The sequence below is a fragment of the Protobothrops mucrosquamatus genome, unplaced genomic scaffold (assembly GCF_001527695.2).
Source record: "Protobothrops mucrosquamatus isolate PMUCROS unplaced genomic scaffold, P.Mucros_1.0 scaffold_23, whole genome shotgun sequence".
Lineage (NCBI taxonomy): Eukaryota > Metazoa > Chordata > Lepidosauria > Squamata > Viperidae > Protobothrops > Protobothrops mucrosquamatus.
The window spans coordinates 1,197,178-1,219,487 of NW_015386099.1; the positions used below are offsets into that span (position 1 = coordinate 1,197,178).

At 41.0% G+C, this 22,310-nt stretch overlaps 1 protein-coding gene across 1 annotated transcript in view; it reads left to right on the forward strand.

The window, feature by feature from the left end:
* ASAP3 (ArfGAP with SH3 domain, ankyrin repeat and PH domain 3) overlaps window positions 1-22,310 on the forward strand; it is a 75,103-nt gene that overhangs the window by 39,315 nt on the left and 13,478 nt on the right. Inside the window, exons 7-15 of the mRNA XM_029287348.1 lie at window positions 8,162-8,247; window positions 8,622-8,697; window positions 10,925-11,011; window positions 13,540-13,649; window positions 15,171-15,240; window positions 16,910-16,997; window positions 18,851-18,899; window positions 20,216-20,403; window positions 21,439-21,572. Of these exons, the coding sequence (XP_029143181.1) occupies window positions 8,162-8,247; window positions 8,622-8,697; window positions 10,925-11,011; window positions 13,540-13,649; window positions 15,171-15,240; window positions 16,910-16,997; window positions 18,851-18,899; window positions 20,216-20,403; window positions 21,439-21,572 (888 nt within the window). The remainder of the gene's footprint in view (window positions 1-8,161; window positions 8,248-8,621; window positions 8,698-10,924; window positions 11,012-13,539; window positions 13,650-15,170; window positions 15,241-16,909; window positions 16,998-18,850; window positions 18,900-20,215; window positions 20,404-21,438; window positions 21,573-22,310) is intronic.

Genomic DNA, 22,310 nt, shown 5'->3' on the forward strand with positions numbered 1-22,310 from the left:
TTTACAAAGGGTTCACATTATGGACAGAGTGATTTGCTTAACGATTGCTGTAAAAACTGTCAAAAAACCAAATTCGATCATGTGTTTTGATGTACGTAATGTACTGGATTGGACTGTAATGACTTAAACCAGAAATCCATTCGCAATTGTGGTTGTAAGCTGAGGACTACAGATTGCCCTCGACTTACAACCACAATTGAGCCCAAAATCTATGTTGCTAAGCGAAACATTAAGTGAATTTTGCCCCATTTTATGACCTCTCTTGCCACAGTTGTTAAGTGAATCACTGCAGTTGTTAAGTTAGTAACATGGTTGTTAAGTGAATCTGGTTTCCCCAGACTTTGTCTGTCAGAAGGTCACAAAAGGGGATCACATGAACTCAGGACACTGCAGCCGTCATAAATACGAGTCAGTTGCCAAGAGGCTGCATTTTGATCAAGGGACCATGGTCATGCTGCAATGGCCATAAATGTGAAAAACGGTCATACGTCACTTTTTTCAATGCCATTGTAATTTTGATCGGTCACTAAATGAACTGTTGTAAGTCGAGGATTATCTGTACTTGTAGCAGCATGCTGGCTCTGGAATTCTGGGAGTTGAAGTTCACACATCTTAAATTTGCCAAGGTTGAAAAACACTGCACTACAGCGTTCATTGCGGCAGGAATACACGTCCCAGAGTACATGTGCAGCCCCTGAATTTCATATTGTGAGAGAATCAGACTCAATGTCACCACGATATGAATGAAAATGATGTTGAGACTCTAGAAAGAGTGCAGAGATTAAGGGTCCAGAGGCTAAACCATATGATGAATGATTGAGGGAACTACCATGTTTCCCTGAAAATAAGAACGGGTCTTATATTAATTTTTGCTCCAGAAGACACATGAGGGCTTATTTTCCGGTTAGATCTTATTTTCAGGGAAATTCAGTACTAAATGCGATCTTAACTTTTGGGGGTGGGGCTTATATTACGAGCATCCTGAAAAATCATGCCAGGGCTTATTTTCCAGGTGGGTCTTATTTTCGAGGAAACACGATAGATATGTCTACTCTAACAAAGAGAAGGACTAGAGGTGATTTGATAGCAGTCTTCCAGTACTTGAGGGGCTGTCACAGAGAAACAACAGAAGAAAGGAAAAAGGGGAAATCTAAACTACTATATCTTTTATTTTTAATATGCCCCAGTTCTCTAAAGCAAGTTGGAAAGTGATTTGAAATACTTAAAGCAGTAAAAGCTATACATTAGTTAATGGGTGAAGAAGAAGAAAAATAATTGTACTAGGGTTATGTAGACACTTAAAACTAGAACTGAATGCAAACAGCTTTTAAGAATTCTCCACTTAATTTATGAAAACTGTCAAAGAAAATGTGAGAGAATTTTTGCTGTCTCCTTTTAATAAGAAGGGATCTGAATTGGGGAAAAAAACACCTCTCTTTGAGGCAGAAATACCTGATTTCAAGCCTGAAAAAGACTGTTTTGATAGTTTTAGAAGAGTTTCAAGTTCAAAATGCTATAAATTCAGCTTAAAAGTCCTCCAGAATAATTAAAACACCCTATTTTGCACTCAGGCTTTTTAAGATGAAACAGAGTGATTGGTGCTCCAAGTAGGGTGTTTGGAATTCAAAACATTTTGCCCTCCCTATTGACAACCAACGGACATGCTTTCAAAAGAATGACATAGTCAATGCCGAAAGATCTCACAGTCTCTGAAGACAACAAGCATGCTTTCCAGCTGAAAGGACCTTCTCTTTAATGTAGGCTTCTGATATGCCCACATCAACATCTGCCACATTCAAACCTACCACCCTGTGGGAAGTTTCCAGAATGTCTTGCTGTGGGAAGTGGCTAATTTCCATTTCCCAGAATGCCGTTAATTTAGCATGGCTCTGATGCATTGTGGAAAGCACAAAATGGTGGTTTTAGCGACCATGGGGGGAAGTGCCTCCTATACAGGTTTCGCACAATTCTGAAGGTGCTCCCTGATTTTAGAAAGCATAATTTATGAGTGGGATATGTTTAGTAGTAGTCCTTCATGTGAGAAGAGCTTATTAACATGATTATCAAAGCAAACTGGGGGCTTGATGGCTCAGTGGTTAAAGATCCTGAGCTGGTCAGCTGGAAAGCTGGCAGCCCAGGTTTGAGACCCAAGTGCCGCACGATGGGGTGAGCTGCTGTTACTCGCCCCAGCTCCTGTCCACCCCAATTCTCATAGCAGTACTGTTTGCCTGATACAGATTTAATGGATGTTTGGGCTTTAAAGAGGTACGTAGTCTGCCAATGTAAGGGATCCAACTTTGTATAGAAGTAAAAGAGGAGAATGGCTGAGTTATGGCTGCTAGGGAAGCATTGCAGGAGTTGGGCGTTCCAGATAGGGTTAAAGAGTTTTGTGATGCCAGGCGGGTGGTGATTTCCATTTGTGTGTGTGTGTGTGTGTGTGTGTGTGTGTGTGTTTTCCTTCTTCTGGGTTCTGTGGAAGGATTGGGGCTGGGCCAGAGTGTGAGTCATCTCTTTGAATAGCTTCACTGTTAAATAAATAACAGCACATGGAAGCACTCAAGGATTCACTTGCAACTAGCAGAACAGATAGGGGAACTCAAAGGAGATCAGCATCTCTCTTGGAGTCTGGCATTTGTTCCTCTCTCTGGGAATAGCCTTTCACTAATCTAGTACATCAGCACCTGGAAGTTGTAGCTCAGCAAATCTGGGAAGGCTGTGTGCTGAGTGATCTATCTCATAGGGCTAATTCCTCCAGAGGAATTACCGTAGTTCAATCTTGGATTGTTTCGTTCATGTCATCAGCCTTTCCCAGCCATTTATCCCTTCAGATCTGACTAGGCAACCATCTCCAAAATTGCCAGCCTACACATGTTTGCAAAAAGGTCTGGTTCCCCAAATATACCAGTCCCCAATTGATTTTTTTTTCTCCTGTTCAATCACATTTAATTCTCGGAGATTGCCTGGACACCTCCCTGCAATTTTCTTGGGAAGTTTTTTTCAGAAGTGGTTTGCCATGGCCTCCTTTCTAGGGCTGAGAGAAAGGGATTGGCCTAAGGTCCCTCAGCTGACTTCATGCCCATGATGGGGCTAGAACTCATAAGCTCCTAGTTTCTAGCCTGATGCCTTAACCACTACACTGAACTGGCTCTCTCTCTCCCAAATGATTAGATCTGGCCAACTCATGTAAAGGACTTAGATGAGTGCCAAGGCAGCTGGATTTTGCAGTGGGGAGGCACCCCAGTGGAAGTCATACATGAACTCTAATGGAATCCAGCCATAGATGAGAAGGGTGTATATCAGCCTTCTTTCATGTTGCATATACTAAATGGGTTAGAACTATATTTCCCCATATTCCCAGTCATCGGGTACATTGGTTTTGGATTCTAGGATCTGTCGTTCCAGAGCATCTGAGATTGATGGTAGGTTGGAAAAAAATAAGGTAAAATCTTCTTAACTTAATAACTTTATGGACACCTATTTCTTGGCAATAATAGAGACAAGGTTTATCATTGCCTTTTTTTGCACATTTTTCTAAACTTGGTCTAGTCTGCAAACCTGACTTTCTTTGAATGACTGTCACCTAGATCAGGGCCTGACTTGCTTAGTTGAGATACGATTGGTTGAGTGCTGCCACCTACTGTTCAACTGAAGCTTTGTCCAACCTTTTGGCTTGCTTGGGCCACATTGAGTGAAAAGACATTGTTGTCTTGGGCGGCATATGAAGCACATAATATAGTTAATGTATTTAGATAGCAAGCTTCCTTTTAAAGATATTTTTATTATCTTGTGGGTTACAGGTTGGACACACCTGCTTTAAAGCCAGGTTTAGGGTTAGCTCTTTAAACAAGGAAGGTAACTGTATTTACTTACAGGTAGTCCTAAAATTACAACAATTCATTTAGTGACCGTTCAAAGTTGCAACAGCAGCAACTGACTCATATTTATGATGTTTTGTGATCTTCTTACAAGCAAAGTTAGTGGGGAAGCCAGATTCACTTAACAACCCTGTTACTAATTGATCCACTGCAGTGATTCGCTTAACAACTGTGGCAGAAAGGTCATAAAATGGGACAAAATTCACTTAAGAAATGTTTTGCTTAGCAACAGAAATTTTGGGCTCAATTGTGGTCGTAGGTCGAGGACTACATTTGTTTGTTTGTTTGTTTATTACATTTTTATGCTACCCTCTCCCCTACAAGGTGACTCTGGGCAGCTGAATAAAAATGAGTAAAAAGTCTTACCGTAAAGTAAAAGAAGACTAGATTGCTGCTTGGCAGTCCCCATGATTATAATAATATAGCAGATAAAAGTAGCACTAGGAATTGCACTTAGACTTATATACTACCTCACAGTGCTTTACAGCCCTCTCTAAGCAGTTCACAGAGTCAGCATATTGCCCCCCAATAATCTGGGTCCTCATTTTACCGACCTTGGAAGGATGGAAGGCTGAGTCAACCCTGAGCCAGTCAAGGACGAACTCCTGGCAGTGGGCAGTAAGTTAGCCTGCAATACTGCATTCTAACTGTAGGAAGCATTCTAAATGTAGGAAGCAGTGGTAGGTTAAGCCATGCCATTGGTTGGCCCATGTTGCGCATTATTGTGTACTTTTTGCACCCTTCCTTCCTGGCCTGGCTTTCCTCAATGTCTATGACATCCTGTTTCAAGAGGAACTAGGAACAAGTATTATGTTGCGTTGAGTGATCTGGCTCAGCTGTGTGCTTTTTAGCCTTGGTGATAAAGGTAAAACTCAGTTTGGTTAACAGTTAGCCACAGATCATTGAATTCTTCAATATGTATTGCATTCAGTGCCCTAAGCGAAAACCAAATAAAGCACATTATGAATTGTGGTTTGCCTACAATCAAGAATCAGGAAAGGAGTCGTCATCTTAAGAGGCAGTGGGAAAATCCAGATTTCCTCTTGCTATTACAAAGGGTTGGCCTGGAGCAATGTTTCCCAATCTTGGCAACTTTATGATGTATGGACTCCATAACCTGGCTAAGGAATTCTGGGAGTTGAAGTCCATACATCTTAAAGTTGCCAAGGTTATGAAACAGTGGCCTAGAGCAGTGGCCTCCAACCTTTGGGACACCAGGGACTGGTTCTGTGAGAAAAAGTTTTCCATGGACCAGAGGGGGCCTGCTTTCACATGCTGCCTGCATCCTGTGGATGGGGCTTCTCTTGTTTGCACGGACCGGTTTTGGCATGCCATGGACCGGTGCCAGTCCACGGAGTGGGGGTTGGGGACCTCTGGCCTAGAGTATAAAGGGCAGGTTCATATCCTTACTCAGCCAAGAAGGTAACTGGATGATTTTGGAGCAGTTGTTCCTTCTCAGCTTGATCTTTCTTCACAGGATTGTTGTGAGAGTCTGGAAGAAAAAAGTGAAAATGATGGTAGAACCATCATTTGGTAGAGAGCCAGTTGGATGTAGAGATTAAGATATCAAACTAGAAACCTTGAGTTCTAGACTGTTTTAGGCATGATGCTAGCTGAGAGACTTTAGGTCAATCATGCTCTTACAACCCTGGAAAGGAGACAGTGGTAAACCACTTCTGAAAATCTTGCAAAAAGCAGTCACTGGGAGTTGCAAAAAAGCAGTTGCTTTTCTTAAGAAACGCACTTGTCAGGAGTCAACAACGAACACACACACACACACACAAAGAATCATATACCATGATATATGCTAAAGGTGGGTGCCAACAACCTTTTGAAATACTCCTTCAAATTGGGAAATCTCTCTGAATTTATTTTTTTCTATTTTCTCCAATTTTGCCTTTATAAAAACTACAGGCAGGCCTCATCTTATGACCATAACTGAGCCTGGAATTATGGTCATTAAATAGTGCCAGTCATTAAGCTGGTCATCACATGATTGACCATATTTTTGGGAGGGCAGTTGTTAAGTGAATCACAATGGTTGTTAAGCAAATGCTGTGTTTAACTGAGCCATTATCTGCAATGGGCTTTTTTTTTTTTTGCCTGAAACCATAATAAACTGAGGTCAAGTGACCACATGATACCGCTAATGGGCAAATAAATAAAATATAGCGGTATATAAATGCCCCTCCTATTGTTGAGGATTCAAAATGTCATCACATGACTGTGGAGGAGGAGTGGCAGAACTTTGAAATTGTGTCGTAAGTACCTTTTTCTGGGTCCCTTGTAACTTTGAACAGTCACTAAGCTACCCGTCATAAGTCAAGGACTACCTATATAGCACCAATAAGGAAGCAGCTCCATGGAGTTCCTTCGTGATGTGTGCCCTTGAGATTGAATTCTTATGTTTGGAAGCCAAATTGCAGGATCCAATCTCGGTGTCACGGGAGCGGAGGTTTAGTCTTCCAAGCTTTCGGACTTCGTACTGAATAAGAATAAGAATAGCCCTAAGCACACATTCTGGTAAGAGAGAAGTTCCCCCAGGATGGGCTCCAGCACAAATTCAAAAACTCAGAAGACTAAACCTCTGAGGTCCTGGTAACCGACCCAGATTGGATCCTGCAACATTATCCAGGGACATATACCGGTATATTTGCCTTCATTCGGAAGCCAAATTGATCACAGAACACCAGAGACAGGGATATTACAATGAGCAGCAGGACTTTGTACACACCTCTTTATTAAATAAGGGCAAGAACACCAGGCCACATTTTATATTTCTCTACTCCTGAGAATGAGAGGGTGCAAGCGAATTTATTTCAATCCAGAAAAGTGAGAACTGTGTGAAGCATGGGGGCCCAATCTGGGTTGCATTGACTGAAGAGGAATTGTCTTGGGCCACTTATGAAATATATAGTTCATGTATATAAATCACATCGTAATGTTAAATGTTTACGATCTTGTGGGGCCGCATTACTAGCTGTCCAGGGCTGCATGTGGCCCACTGGCCAGCTGATTCAAAGAAATGCAGAGAAAATTCTCTGCTTAGCATTAATGTCAATAGTAATATATAAGTAATAAAATAAGCCATATTTGGGGCAATATGGGTAAGCTGGCCTGGTCATTGATTGCTTTTGCAAATCAGAGAAATTGTATGCATGCACGTATACACCCAGCTTTAAATCCTCAAGAACTCAGTCACGTATTATGTTTAAGTTTAAACAAAATTATACTGTAGTGGCCTTCCTCCAGTTAAGTGCTACAGTAGAATGCAGATGAGAGCTATTGAATGTCCATGCTAATAAGTCAGTTTCCCAAACACACCTTCCTTCCCTTAGCCTTTTGCTTGGCTTATCCTGGCTCCAATATTTCTGAATCTCCAATTCTCTGGACTCTTATTTAGTCACACTGTTGGCAGGAAGACAGGGAAAGACATAAATATTGTTGCTGTCTTAGCTTGTAAAGCTCTGCTGTACAGAAAACACTCTGAAGTGTTTTCAAAACCCAACACCTCCCCCTGTGGGATGTTACTGAGTCTTGCTTGTCAGGTTTTCTGTAAGACACCCATTGCAACATTTGGGGGCATCTGGCAGAAGCTTTGCTGAATGCTTTTTCATTGTGTCCCTGTGAAATCTCCCCCAGCTGAAACATTTGGTTGCATTCTCAAGAGGGAAGGGAGTTGTGATAGTGGTGGTGGGGAAGCACAATGGGCTGTGTCTGACTCTAAAATGGCTCTGGTTTCTCACAAGACTTGGCATGCTTCAACTGACCAGATGGGACATGGATTCTTTGCCACGGATACATGTCTGTGAGAATGTATTGTACTATGGGAAAAAGGATCCCAGCCTTGTGAAAGACCGAATGGCAGTTTTGATCCATTGCATGCTGAGCATTCTGCTGAAAGCTGCAGGCACCAAGGGATAGTAACATTAATGTTCAAATTTGCTTTTTAATTTGCTTTGATGGTGGTTTAAAGGTTGTGTAAGCATGGAGGTAGTGAGGAAATTTCCATGGATGTCATTTTTGTTACACGACATTCCACTGTTCGGAAATCTTCCTAGTTACCTAAAACTTTGCAATCTTAAACCACCTCCAGGTAAAAATCCACCTTTCCGTGTTTTCCATTCCCTATTATTCTGTGTTCTATTTTCTAACTAGATGGTGAATGAACAACAGATAGGTTGGCTCACACAGTATCTCTTTTACTAACAACGTATTGACATTTTGAAGAAGCTGTTGTCATTGGATTGTAATTTGCTGTTCTCATCTGCTTTTTTCTTGCCCAGTATCTTCTGAAAGCCAACGAATGCCAAATGAAGCAAGGGCCAGATTTTCTGCAGAGTCTCATCAAGTTTTATCATGCGCAACATAAGTAAGTGTATAGCTAAATGTCTATGGAGATTCTCAGTCATCCAGGCCATAGTTATCCCAAAGATGCTTCTTCATGAGGCAACTGGACTTCCTTGTTTTTTCTTTGAAGATGTTTCACTTCTCATCCAAGAAGCTTCTTCAGCTCTGTGTAAGTAAGTGTACTACAGAGTTGGGTCTGCAGTTTGTCAGAATGACTCCTTTCGATGGGCTTCTTGAGTAGAGCTCAAGTCCTCGAGGCTGTTTCAAACAATATGAAATGTGGCTGAATACCTGCTTCTGTGGCAGCAAATAGGCTAACCTCTTCATGTTTTCTTTTTTTCCCTTCTCCATCCTTGGCTTTAAAATATTTCTCCGCTGATTTCAAAATGTTTCCAGTTTCTTCCAAGATGGCTGGAAGGCATCTCAGAACCTCTACCCATTCATCGAAAAACTAGCCGCCTCCTTACATGCAGTAAGTTGTCACTGGATTTTCACCTGACTATGAACTCATGTTCAGCTCTTGACTTACAAGCATGGCTTTCTTAGCTGTGAAAAGGACTGGGTGGCTAGATTTTCAATAAGCACGGGTAGTCCTTGACTTACGACAGTTTGTAAATCAGTGACTGTTCAAAGTTACAGTGGTGCTGAAAAAAAAGCAACTTATGACCGTTTTTCACACTTACGACCATTGCAGCATCCCTATGGTCACGTGATCAAAATTTGGACCTTGGCAACTGGCATGTATTTATGACAGTTGGAATATCCCAGGGTCATGTGTTTCCCGTTTGTGACCTTCTGACAAGCAAAGTCAGTGAGGAAGCCAGATTTATTTAACAACCCTGTTAATAGGATCCAATCTGGGCCGGTCACCAGAATCAGAGATTTAGTCTTCCGAGCTTTCGGATTCGTGCTGGAACCCATCCTTGGGGAACCTCTACTGGAATGTAGTAACCTTGTTACTAACTTAACAACTGAAGTGATTCAGTTAACAACTTGGTAAGAATGGTCATAAATTGGGGATAACTTACTTAGTTGCTTAGCAATGGAAATATTGGGCTCAGTTGTGGCCATAAGTCAAGGACTACCTGCATGAGCTGTAGTGGCGCAGTGGTTAGAGTGCAGTTCTGCAGGCTAATTCTGCTGACTTCCGGCTATCTGCAGTTCAGCAGTTCGAGTCTCACCGGGCTCAGGGTTCACTCAGCCTTTCATCCTTCCAAGGTTGGTAAAATGAGGACCCAGATTATTGGGGGCAATAGGCTGATTCTGTAAACCGCTTAGAGAGGGCTGTAAAACACTGTGAAGTGGTATATAAGTCTAAGTACTTATTGCTGTTGCTATTGCTGTTGCTATTTTTTTTTGCCATGCTTAGCCTGACCCATTCAATACCATGTTTATACCCTTTCCGTTCTCTTCTGGGTTTCCTCTCCATGCATGGTGCTCCTTCTATGTTTCTTTCAAATCCCACATCAGAACTTGGGTTTCTGTTCTTTTCTGCTTATTCCTTGAATGTGAGAAGTCCATGCACCTTCAACTTGCCAAGGTTGAGAAACAGTCTGACTGCAAATGAGTTCTTGAAATACTCCACCAAGCTGCCCAGTGGAGACGCTTGTGTGAATGATTTCTCCCCTGCATTTTCATCTGGAGAACAAGAGATTATCCAGGGATTTTTTGAAGGCAAGATGCTTTTCTTTTAACTCCAAAAATACAACGGAGGGGACTCCTGCCTCCTGTCTCCTTTTGGGATTTCAACCAAGCCAAGAATATTACAAGAATGTTGGGGAAAAGACTATTCTTTGGAAAGGAGAAGAGCCATGCACTTCCCTTGCCAAAATTGTCGCTAAACAAGCCCTATTTCTTTGGGATTTTTTTGTCTGTTTTGAAATGAAACCCCTAGAGCATTTTTTGTTTGCTCAAACCAAAGGAGACCTGGAAGATGAACAGTTCTCTACCTGACTCACTTTCTGAAGAATTAAGGATGGTGGTTGGCAGCGATGAGAAGCTGGGGAAAATGACACGAGGGGGGGAACACTATGATTTAATTGGCACATTGTGTAGATGGTGCTGTCTACCTAAAAATCAATTTCCATACAGGCAAATGAGGAAGAAACCTTATTTTTTCTGTTATGTGAGCCACTTTCTGTTCCAAACTTTCTGTTCCAAACCACTTTCTGTTCCCCAAAATTTACTGAACCTATGTACAGACAATCCTTGACTGACAACAGTTCATTTAGTGACCGTTCAAAGTTACAGTGGCACTGAATAAAGTGACTTATGATCATTTTTTTCAGTTACAATCTTTGCAGCATCCCCTCAAAATTCAGACACTTGGCAACTGATTCATATTTATGACGGTTGTGGTGCCCCGGGGTCATGTGATCACCTTTTGCGACCTTCTGACAAGCAAAGTCAATGGGGAAGCCAGATTCACTTAACAACTGCAATGATTCACTTAACAACTGTGGCAAGAAAGATCGTTAAATGGGGCAAAACTCACTTAACAACTGTCTTGCTTACCAAGAGAAATTTTGAGCTCAGTTTTAGTCATAAATCAAGGACTACCTGTACGTTGGCTCCTTGTAAGGCCTGATGTTGTTTTGTATCCTGTAATCTTGTCTCTGAAGAGAGCAATGCTTGAGTGCATTAGAGTGGTAGGATAGCTCCAACTTGCTTGTCCTTAGCAATTTCTAATCTTATTTTAGCTTCGCCAGGCTAAGGAAGAAGAGGTAAAACAGCTCACTCAGATCCGTGATTCTCTCCGAGGCATCCTGCAGCTGGAGAACAAAGGGGTAAAGCTTCAAGGGACCTTTGGGAGGGCAGGAAGAGGGTGAAATGGGGGTCTGCTTAATCAGGACTTCAGGGGTCTATGACAAATTGCAATGGATGCAGTGATTTGCTTTTTTGCAAAAATTTGGTCATGCGTTTTGAAGGAACATCTGAGCACTGCACTGTGCATATTAATCTATTCCATTAAATCAGACTGTTGCAGTTTGATTGCACTGCCTACATTTTGGCTCCCTCTGTTCGAAGTTACAACGGCTCTGAACAAAGGGAATTATGATGTTTTTCACACTTACAACTGTTGCAGCATCCCCACGGTCACATGATCAAAATTCGGATGCTTGGCAACTGGTTCATGTTTATGATGGTTGCAGTGCCCTGAAGTCATGTGATCACTTTTTGTGATCTTCTGATAAGCAAAGTCAATGGGGAGGTGAGAGTCACTTAACAACTGTTGCTAATTTAATAACCACGGTGATTCACTTAAAAACTATGGCAAGAAAAGTTGCAAAATGGGCCAAAACTCACATAACTACTGTCTCGCTTAGCAACAGAAATTTTGGGCTCAGGTTTGGATGTAAGTTGAGGTCTACCAGAATGCAGGAGTGTTGATCCGGGTGGTGTGATATGTGTGGATATATGTGTCTGTGAATTGACTAAAGAAAAGGGTGTAATAGCTGAAAAGCAAAGCAATTTCCCTGAATTTCTCTTATCCTTTTTTTCAATATTTAAATTCTGATTTATAGTATCCATCTACACCACAGAAAGTTAAAGGTATTGATTAGTTGCTCAAAGTTTTTCAAATTTGGCAACTTTAAGATGTGTGGACTTCAACTCCCAGCATTCCCCAGGCAGCTCAGCAAAGAACTCAGCTGGCTGGAGAATTCTGGGAATTGAAGCCCATGCATCTTAAAGTTGCCAAGTTTGAAAAACCCTGTTTTTAGATACCGTGTTTCCCTCAAAATAAGACCCAACTGGAAAATAAGCCCTAGCATGATTTTTCAGGATGCTTGTAATATAAGGCCCACCCCTAAAATAAGCCCTAGTTAAGATCATCAGCCAGACAGACACATTTAGTACCGACTATAATCTTTTGGAGCAAAAAGTAATATAAGACCTGGTCTTATTTTCGGGGAAACCTGAGATAGTTTTTGAATCCAACTGATTTGTATGCTCTTTCAACAATGCTAATTAGCAGGCTGCACGTCTATAAAACTGTCCAATAATATTTTTATTTTGCTATCTTTTTTCAGCTCAAACAAGTCCAGTCTGCCAGATTGGATTTCTAATAGCTTGCTTTGGCCTGCCAGTATGTGGAAGGAAGCCATCAGATAGTTCAAAAAAGGATTTTGAGCAGTAGCAGCTGCATCATGAGATGCCACGAAATAGCCTAGGAACTGCTGTGTGGCACCCAGTGGGTGCCAACAGATGTATGGACTTCTGCCTTGGTGCCTACCAGTTCTTAGCTCCATGGCATGTTAGAGATGCTTTAAAAATACATTTAATTTTTTTAAATAAAGGAAATTATTTGCCAACTTCCAGCTTTATTTTTATCTAGGCCGCTTGGACTCAAATAGGTTCTATTGGCTTTCTTAGAAAATAAATAAGAGAAATGTTCCCAGGTCCAAATCAAGGTGCTGGTTTTGATCTTAAAAGCCCGTCATGGCATGGGTTGGATTATTTGAGGGATTCTTCTCCCAAATTATATCAGCCTGTCCCATCAGATCTGGGGTATGCTATGAGTCCTGTTGGCTAGGAAGCTACATTTGGTGGGTCTCACAAGATAGGCATCCTCTGCTGTGGTGTCTGCCCTATGGGTCATCCCTCTGTCCTTGAAGTGAGGTTGGCTCCATCCTTGCTGATATTCTGGAACTCACTCAAAATCTGGTTATGCCATCAGGCTTGGGGTCTCCAGGGGTCCAGTAATATGGTCTATGAGGTGGCTCCATTGTTATTAACATCTCCTGTTTCCTCTTGGCCTTCTGTTTTTGTTTTTATTTTAAATAACTGTTTTTATATATTAGTTGCTTTATTAATTTTATTACAAATCACCCAAAGTTACTTTTTCATCAGATGAGCAGCCATATAAATTTAACAAATAAATAAGTAATTGCATATATCCCAAGGCTTTCTTGGGTAAATGCATCTACCTAGCATTCCAAAATGGACAGCAAGAAGCCAGAATAATTGAGAGCATTTATGAAGATGAGGCTAAAGCAGTATTTTTCAGCCATAGCAACTTTTATGGACTTCAACTCCCAGAATTCTCCATCTAGCCATACTAGCCTGGGGAATTCTGGGAATTGAAGTCCACAAATCTTAAAAGTTGTTAAGGTTGAGAGACGCTGGGCTAAAGGATGGGTTAAAATAGCAAGATGGTAAACCAGAGCTGTTCTCTGCTGCATGAATTTGTGAGCCACTGGCAGCCATCTTGCCAGGGGAACCACAACTCTTATCAAAATCTTCAGAGTGCTGACACAATGTTGGGAGATGCCCAAGTTAGCCTATGAAATAAATTTATTTCTCTTGCATTCAGGAGAACCTCAACAGAAAGAACTCTGGCAGTGGGTACAGCATCCATCAGCATCAAGGCAATAAACAGTACGGGACTGAGAAGTCTGGTTTCTTATATAAGAAAAGTGATGGGTAAGCTCTCAGGGTGCTTTGTGCTGCATCACCGGATGGGATGGGTGGAAGTAGGCATTTGTAAGCCACGGTTATTCCCATTCCCAGTCCTTCTGTGCAAGTGGAAAATGTTACGTGTCAAAGAATCATAACCTTTTTCCGAACCACTACAGATATTTGAGAACAAACATGTCCTTTCCCCTTCACCACCTAAAAAGGAAATGAAATGAATAGATTACAACTCACTCTCTTCCCTCCAAACCACATACAGTACTTATGCTAAGTGTACTTGCTTGGTTTTGTGTTTGTGTGTGTATCTATATATCCACATATCTATGTCTAAGCTGCAGATGGAGGAAAGGACCGCCCACAGACTGCAAACTTGCAAAGAAACCCTGGCTTTGCTCTGATTTCAAATAAATTACCGTGGGAGCTAGAAAAGAAAATAAAGCTGACCCAGATCTCAAAACTAACCAATGTTCTGTAAAAACAAAGATCTGAAGTTGACATGAAATGGGAGTGCCCACTGACTGAAAGGAAGACAGCATTTTCCAAAATGCCTTATCAACATTTTATTTTAATTAACCCATTCATTTCTGAGATATCAAACTCTTTCCCTGTTTTCAAGGGCAACCTGTAGATTGCCCACCCTCCGTTCTTCTTTCCAAAGCTGTCATAATCTCATCAAGAGAACATCTTTCAGAAATTAGATATTTGGGCACAGCTCCAGAAAAGGATTGTCATCTAGTTCTATCCCATTTCTTACATCTGAGAAAGTAGGCCTATGATATTTTGCTTGGGAAAGTTTGCCTTACAGTGACAATGTTAAGTGAGGATGGCTACAAAAGGTATCGTTTTTAAGAAATGAATTGTTTCAGGAATACTAGAATCTCATTTATTTCCCCTGGATCATGCTGTTGCCAGGCCATGTCTGTGACGCCACAAATCATGTTGGATCAGCCCTGGAATTGCCAGACTGACATTAATAAAGGAGAATATTTGTAGCTCAGGGTTGACATGAGTGGTCCTTGGTGTTCTCTAAGCTTGCTTGTTTTCTTGCAGATATTTCATTATCCAAACTAGGTAACATCATTAGTACTACACGAGCACTGATGATGTTACCTAATTTGGGTAATGAAACGTCTGCAACAAAACAAGCAAGCTCAGAGAGCATCAAGGACTAACATTGTCTGGAAGGCCAAAAAAAATCATTCTTCTGTTTCCTGGAAAGTTCAATTCCCTAAATGGTATATTTTGCACATTCCTGTTTGGCTTCTACAGTGCTAAAGCATTTTATTCAATTTTTTTTTACCACCACCTTGTTTGCTTAATGACAGATTTGGGCAGCCTATATCTTTAGTAGTAGACCGACAGATAGACAGACAGACAGACAGATTCATTCCTGATAAGAGGTTCTGGTAGCAAAGGGTGGCAAACCCAGATCTATAAAAACAGGAACTATAACATGTCCATTTGATGGCCTCTGACACAGGCTAATTCTCAATATTGTGTTCATTTGTCCTTCCTCTTTGCTTGTCCTAGAATTCGGAAGGTGTGGCAGAAGAGAAAGTGTGGGGTGAAATACGGATGTCTCACTATTTCTCATAGCACAGTAAGTGGGGTGGAGGGTGGAATTTGCTCCATCACTGAAGGCTTTTAAGAAGAGACTGGACAGCCACTTGTCAGAAATTATATAAGATCCCTTGCTTGAGTGTGTGTGTAGACTAGAAGACCTCCAAAGTCCTTTCCAACTTTGTTATTCTGTTCTATTCTGCTTCATGTTGATGTACCATTGGGAAATATTCAAACTAATCTCTTTGTATGCTTAACCTGGCTCTGGTTTCATCCATGTTTTGGTTTTGCATAGTACATTGAACCATGCATCAACCAAGCAGGATGGATGCAAAGAACGTGCTAAGACTGGACAAAAGAACTAAAAGTCTGTGGTATGAACATAGCTGACAGGCTTGCCCAGAAGCCCATCTTTCTGGATAGGCTATTCCACAGGACCATCCCCAGCCCAGCATACGGTAGTTTGGAAAGAGGTTCTGGTGTGTTCTGGAAATAAACAGAACATTCTAGAATTCTCCAGAATTTTCTGTTCCCGGAATGAGGGCTTTTGCACATTTCTGTTTATAATGACCTGATTAAACCTATTGCCTGAACATAGCCAACAAGAATGGAATGGAAAAGGTCCTGCATTTTATTTGATTGTGGCCTCCAAGGAGGTGCAAGATACTATTTTCTGTAATGAGAATGTATCATATTCTCTTGGAATGTGCTCTGGTAAGCCCCAGGTCTTCTCACATGAGGAATTTAAAGATGTAATCCATCATGGCTGTCTTTGACAGGCTGGATCCCTGCAAAGTAGATGTCACTGTAGAGATGGTAGCAAATGAACATTGTTGACAGTCTTGCCTAGGCTACAAAACTTTTAGGGGGGGGGGAAATCAACCATTCATGAAAATTGAAAGTAAAGTTTAGAGAGAAATAGAATAAAAAGTGGAATAGATGGCTATTTAAATTGTATTTAAAAACCTTGGAAACTGCACACAAATCCACTGAAATATTTATGTGATAGCAACTTCCAGGCAGGTCTTAAGAAGCTAATTCACTGAGAACTTTGGTGAACTTCTTTATAATTGCATGCTTTTTAAACTTTCAGTCTTTATCTGATTATATTGTCTGCTGTACATCTGGTTGTGTCCTTCTGTGCCACACGGCAATTAAATCTCTTTAATATAGAATTAGAGTAAATGTTGGTAATTTGATTTATTGGTAATATTTGTCCATTATTACTCAAGCCAAGAATATGATAAACAAATTAGGAAATATATGCAGTCCTCGACTTACAGCAGTTCATTCAGTGACTGAGGTTACAACGGCACTGAAAAAAGCGACTTATGACTGTTTTTCACACTTATGACCATTGCAGCATTTCCATGGTCACATGATCAAAATCCGGAAGCTTGGCAACTGACTCATATTTATGACGGTTGCGGTGTCCCGGAGTCATATGATCCCCTTTTGCGACCTTCTGACAAACAAAGTCAATGGGGAAGGCAGATTCACTTAATAACCGAGTTACTAATTTAACAACTGCAGTGATTCACTTCATAACTGTGGTAAGGAAGCTTCTAAAATGGAGCAAAATTCACTTAACAAATGTCTCGCTTAGCAACAGAAATGTTGGCCTCAACTGAGGTAGTAAGTTGAGGACTACCTGGAATATTTGTATTTGACAGAGATACTGGTTCATCATCCCATCTTTTCTTGAACAGATAAACCGTCCGCCAGTAAAGTTAAATCTCTTGACTTGCCAAGTGAGGCCTCATCCAGAGGACAAAAAATCCTTTGATCTTGTGACCCGTAAGTAAATATTTTATCATATTACTATGGCTGTGTTGTCCTCTTTAAATATCTTGTACCGGAATAGCTCAGAACAGAATGCTTTTTCTCACATTTCTTTCATGTTAAGTTTAAAATTGGTTGGAGACAGTTATTTGAAACGATTGGAATTAGATTAAAGTGAAAAGAAATTGTTATTGCCGCCTACTCATCATGGCTACGAAGGGTAGAGATTTTTTTTTATATACAGGGAAACATATGCAAGAGTCTACGTAGGAGTAACTATGATCTATCTGCCAATAGCAGTCCTCATTCTGTCTACACTGCTCATGAGTTTTGCTCTGGTGACTAACTACTGGAATAATTAATTCTCATGACTTGAAAACTAGGGTGTTATTAATAATGCCTAAAATCACATATATTTTTTTGCAGTTGCATTGCACTGCCAACTCATTCTTAGGTTACAATTTATCTAACCATCAACATTTCCAAGAAGAGGTCAAAAAGAAGCATGTTTATGGATGAGACACAGATAAGCCCCACTCTTTGGCACATGTGTTAATGTCAAAGGTCCATGCACAAAAGGAACATAACTTCAAACATTCTACCATGTCCACCATCTTGCCTCTTTTGCAGACACCACTGTGCATATTTCAAGTCCTATTACATACTTTCCTGAAATGTGGAACTTTGTTTTGATAATGTTCTGTCTTTTGGGACATGTTAATTATTCCTATTTGTGAACATTGGATAAGAATTTGCTCCATCATTCAGTTAAGTCATTGGTGAACCATAGAGTCAATAGAAAGTCTTTTGACTCTTCAGCTTAAATGGTTCAGCTTGATATGATTATAATAGATACACACCATTATGTTGGTGTCAACTCTTAGCAATCATATAGATAGATTTTCTCCGGGGTCATCTAGCCTCAGCCTGGTTCTTCAGCTATTCCAGTGGTGTCCTTATCATTGATTCAACTGGACCCATCCATCGTTGTCCTTTTCTTCTTTTCCTTCCACTTTTCTGAGCTTTATGGACTGCTGCAGAGAGTTAGGTCTTCAAATAATGTGTCCAAAACATGATAAACATTTATATAATTATCATATCAAAGCCTAGTGACAACTCTGGCTTGTGTTGTGTGATCCATGTGTTTTTTTTTGGCTATCCCTGGTGTTCTCAAGAACCTTCTTCAACATCAAATGTAAAAAATGACAATAGTCTTTATGTTTTATTTCCTCAAAGTCTGTATAGAGTGCCATAGGGAAACCCTCTGTATTAATAAGCACCCTCTGGATATAGTTAATTTTTTTTACCAGGTATGAATCCCTAGGACAGAGTTCTGGACTGTGTCCAGAAGAGCCTCAAATTGTATAACTAAAATTCAGAGGCAAAATTTCCAAAATCCTGTTGCATGATTCAACAATATTTTAGTATAAATAAGCAAGGGTTTTGGTCTCTGGAGAGCTCCCAGGCCTATAAACATTCTTATTTAAAGCCTATACAAAATAATGCTGCCAAAAATAAGGAATTTTGCTGTTGAATTTTTACAACAATTTTGGGCTTTCTGCAGTTGCTGATGGGGAAAAGGACAGGCATATTACCCATGCACCACTCTGTGTGTGTGTGCGCGCTTGTGTGCGTGCGTGCGTGTGTGTGTGTGTGGAAAAAGCTGAAAAAAAACCAGTGCAGACTTCTTTGCATATTTAATATTTGCTTTCATTATGTTATCTCTGTACTCTCTCCAGCTTCTCCCACTAACAATAAAGATTAATTTTTTAAAGTGCCACCACTATTATTTATCTGTTTCTTATCTTCAAAGGATTCTCTTGTTTCTTTTCTCTCTCTCTCTCTCTCTCTCTCTCTCTCTCTCGCAGACAATAGAACATACCACTTTCAAGCAGAAGAAGAGCAGGACTGTATAGTGTAAGTTTGAGGATTCTCGGTCTCTTGTTGCATTTTTGAATGGGAAAACCGTGAACTAGAAATATTACTTGAGGAGTGAAGTAATGGAATAGGTCTTCTACTTTACTTATGTCTATTATATTTGTGTAATAAATTAAGACCTGGATACTCCTTTCTCTTACTCTCAGTTCCTTTCTGCCAAATTTGCAGACTCATTGAGGAGGCTAGTGGGTGAGCGAAGGCAGATGGAGGGGTGAAATACCTTGATAAAGTCACTGCAGGAAGGGGTTATCAATCGCAGAGGCTACTGTAAAGGTGGGGTACGACTAATCTAGCACAGACATTACCAGATAGAGGAGTTTATCCAACAGCTGAGATGAGACACGGGGAAAGCGGTTCTCAACTTTGGCAACTTTAAGCTGTGTTGACTTCGACTCCCAGAATTCCCCAGCAGCATTTTGGGAGCTGAAGTCTAAACAGCAATGCTGGCTGGGAAATTCTGGGAGCTTAAGTCCACACAGCTTAAAGTTGCCAAGGTTGAGAAACACTGTCCTAGAGGTTTTCCAGGCATGTGGACTTCAACCCTCAAAATTCTTAGGATTCACCATGCCAGCTTTGAAATTTGTCAACTGAAGTCCACACATTTGGTGGGTATGCCAATACATATGCTTAGCTTGCTAAGAGCCAAGGCCTTTCATGAAATGTGTTTACATTATAATGAAGCAGGACAAGGTCCATTTCCTTGTAATGCTCTTCTGATAACTTCACAGGGAGGGAATGTGGCCAAAAGGAACTTAACTTACCAGCCAGGGATAATATACATGCTATTTATTTATTTAGCGTACAGTACAGAGCAGAAGGATAACAATAATAAAATTATATAGAAAGAGCGCATAATACTATGGTACACGTATGATGGAAATACGTAGTCAATTTTGTAAGGCTTGAATTAAAAAAATACATATAAGTTATCGGTTACTTTAAAAAACATCAATTAAAAAGAATAGGGTAAGTGTTCTATATACAGTATATAGGCCATTTATTCAATTAAGCACAATTAATATACTTGCTGTTGTTGTAGAAGGAATACAACAAATAATTCAGAAACGTAAATACTTGACTCTCATCCACCCATTCCTATATTTATGGGATCTGACATTCCAAAATGGCTGATTACAGCATGGGACAGATTCCCTTTTTGCTGACTGTGTACAAGCCCACACATAATACATACATTGATGTGAATTGTGGCCTTTGGATTAAACAGTTACATCACATATGCTGACTTCCTTCATTCAATCAGTTGCATCTGGTTGGTGCTTTCTTCCATTGGACAGGTGGGTTTCGGTGCTCCAGAACAGTAAGGACGAAGCCCTTAGCAATGCTTTCAAGGGGGACCCCGGAGGCTCCGTGTCTTCAGCGGGCGGCATGGCCAACAGCGGATTGCAAGAACTCACCAAGCTCATCATTGACGAAGTGAAAAACATGCCAGGAAATCGATGGTGCTGTGACTGTGGAGCCCCAGGTGGGTTGCAGCAGCCCACTGCATCCTTTTTTGTGCAAGGGCTCCCATGTGCTCAAGCACTTACAGACAGTGGTGGGATTCAGCCAGTTTGCACCACTTCGGCAGAACCGGTAGCTAATTTTTGGTTGCCCAGGCCCAGAGTGGACTTCCGGAAGCGGCATCCACACAGAGAACTGGTTGTTCACCTATTTGAATCCCACCACTTACAGTCAGTCCTCAACGTATGACTGCAATAGAGCCCCAAATTTCCACTGCTAAGCGAGAAAGTTGTTATGTGAGCTGTGCCCCATTTTATGATCTTTTCCCCACAGTTGTTAATCACTTCAGTTGTTAAGTGAGTTGTGTAGCCATTAAGTGAATCTGGCTTTCCCCATTGACTTGCTTGCTGGAAGCCAGCTGGGAAGATTACAAAGGATGATCACATGACTCCAGGACAGTGCAACCGTCATAGATACATGCCAGTTGCCAAGTGCCCAAATTTTGATCACACGAATGTGGGGATGCTGCATCGTTCATAAGTGTGAAAATGGGTCATAAGTCCCTTTTTTCAGTTCCATTGTAACTTTGAATAGTCACTAAATGAATGGTTGTAAGTTGAGAACTCCCTATAAATTTAGGGGACTTGGGACTGATGAGATTGGATTGAGATTGGATTGGTTCAGATCCTGCTTGAGAGAGCAGGATAACTTTCCCACCACTCTGGTGGCCTAACATGATTTGACTGACAAATCACCTGGAAATCCGAGGGCAGAGAATGCTCAATGTAGTAAAGGGCAGGGGAGAGAGAATGGAAAATGGCACAACTGTAGAATCCAGGTCAAGGGCATGCTAGACTGCAACTGTTGCAGCAGGCTTAAAGGACAAATTTCAGAATGTCTCAGTAGGTCGTGAAGAGCATCTCATCTGCAGTAGAGAACTGGGGCATGTTATGTGTTTCATTGAACTGGGAAATAAATGCCTGTTTGCAGTATGAGTAAGGGAAGGACGTGTCGTTATGTGTATGTCACAGCTTCTTCCTGGGTTGTTGTCTTGCAGATCCCACCTGGCTCTCCACCAACCTTGGCATCTTGACATGTATTGAGTGCTCAGGGATTCACCGTGAGTTAGGGGTTCACTATTCCCGCATCCAATCTTTGACACTAGATGTGCTCAGCACATCGGAATTGTTGGTAAGTGCTAACTCTCAGATTGGAGAGAACATTTTCTTTCTGCTATTTGAGGACTATCCATAATGGTTAAGGTCCTGGACTTAAGAGAAGGAGATCAAGGTTCATGTCCACTCTCAACCATGGAAACTGACTTTGAACTGGTCATTCTCTTTCAAGCCAGAATATCTCACTTTGACCTCCTGAGAAAAGGCAGCAATAATAACAACAAATCTAGTCTAAACATCTGGCTGACTGTGCAACTAACCATAATAATAATAATTAAAGATAGCTTTACTTGGAATAGCTTATATATCCTGCAACGATATCTGTAACACCATCAAGCATCCACATCTGCCTATCCCAGGTCCTTTGGAAGAACTCGAAAGGCGGAGAAAAATGCCAATTTCAGTCTGAACATCTGGCAGATTATGTGACAAACCATAGTAATGATATTCTTCTATACCACACTGGCCAAACTTTCTTCTAGATTGTAAATGGAGATGGGTATAAAATAGCACCCCAAGTGTTCTTTCTCAGCCTCTTGCCTTCGTTTTTACTTTATTGGCTAGTCCAAAATGGCTTGCGGATGCTCTTGACCAGGGATCTTCAAACTTGGCCCTTTTATGACTTGTGGATTTCAACTCCCAGAATTCCTCAGCCAGCGTGCCTGGCCGAGGAATTCTGGGAGTTGGAGTCCACAAGTCATAAAAGGGCCAAGTTTGAAGATCCCTGCTCTTGACTCTTGATATGATACGATGG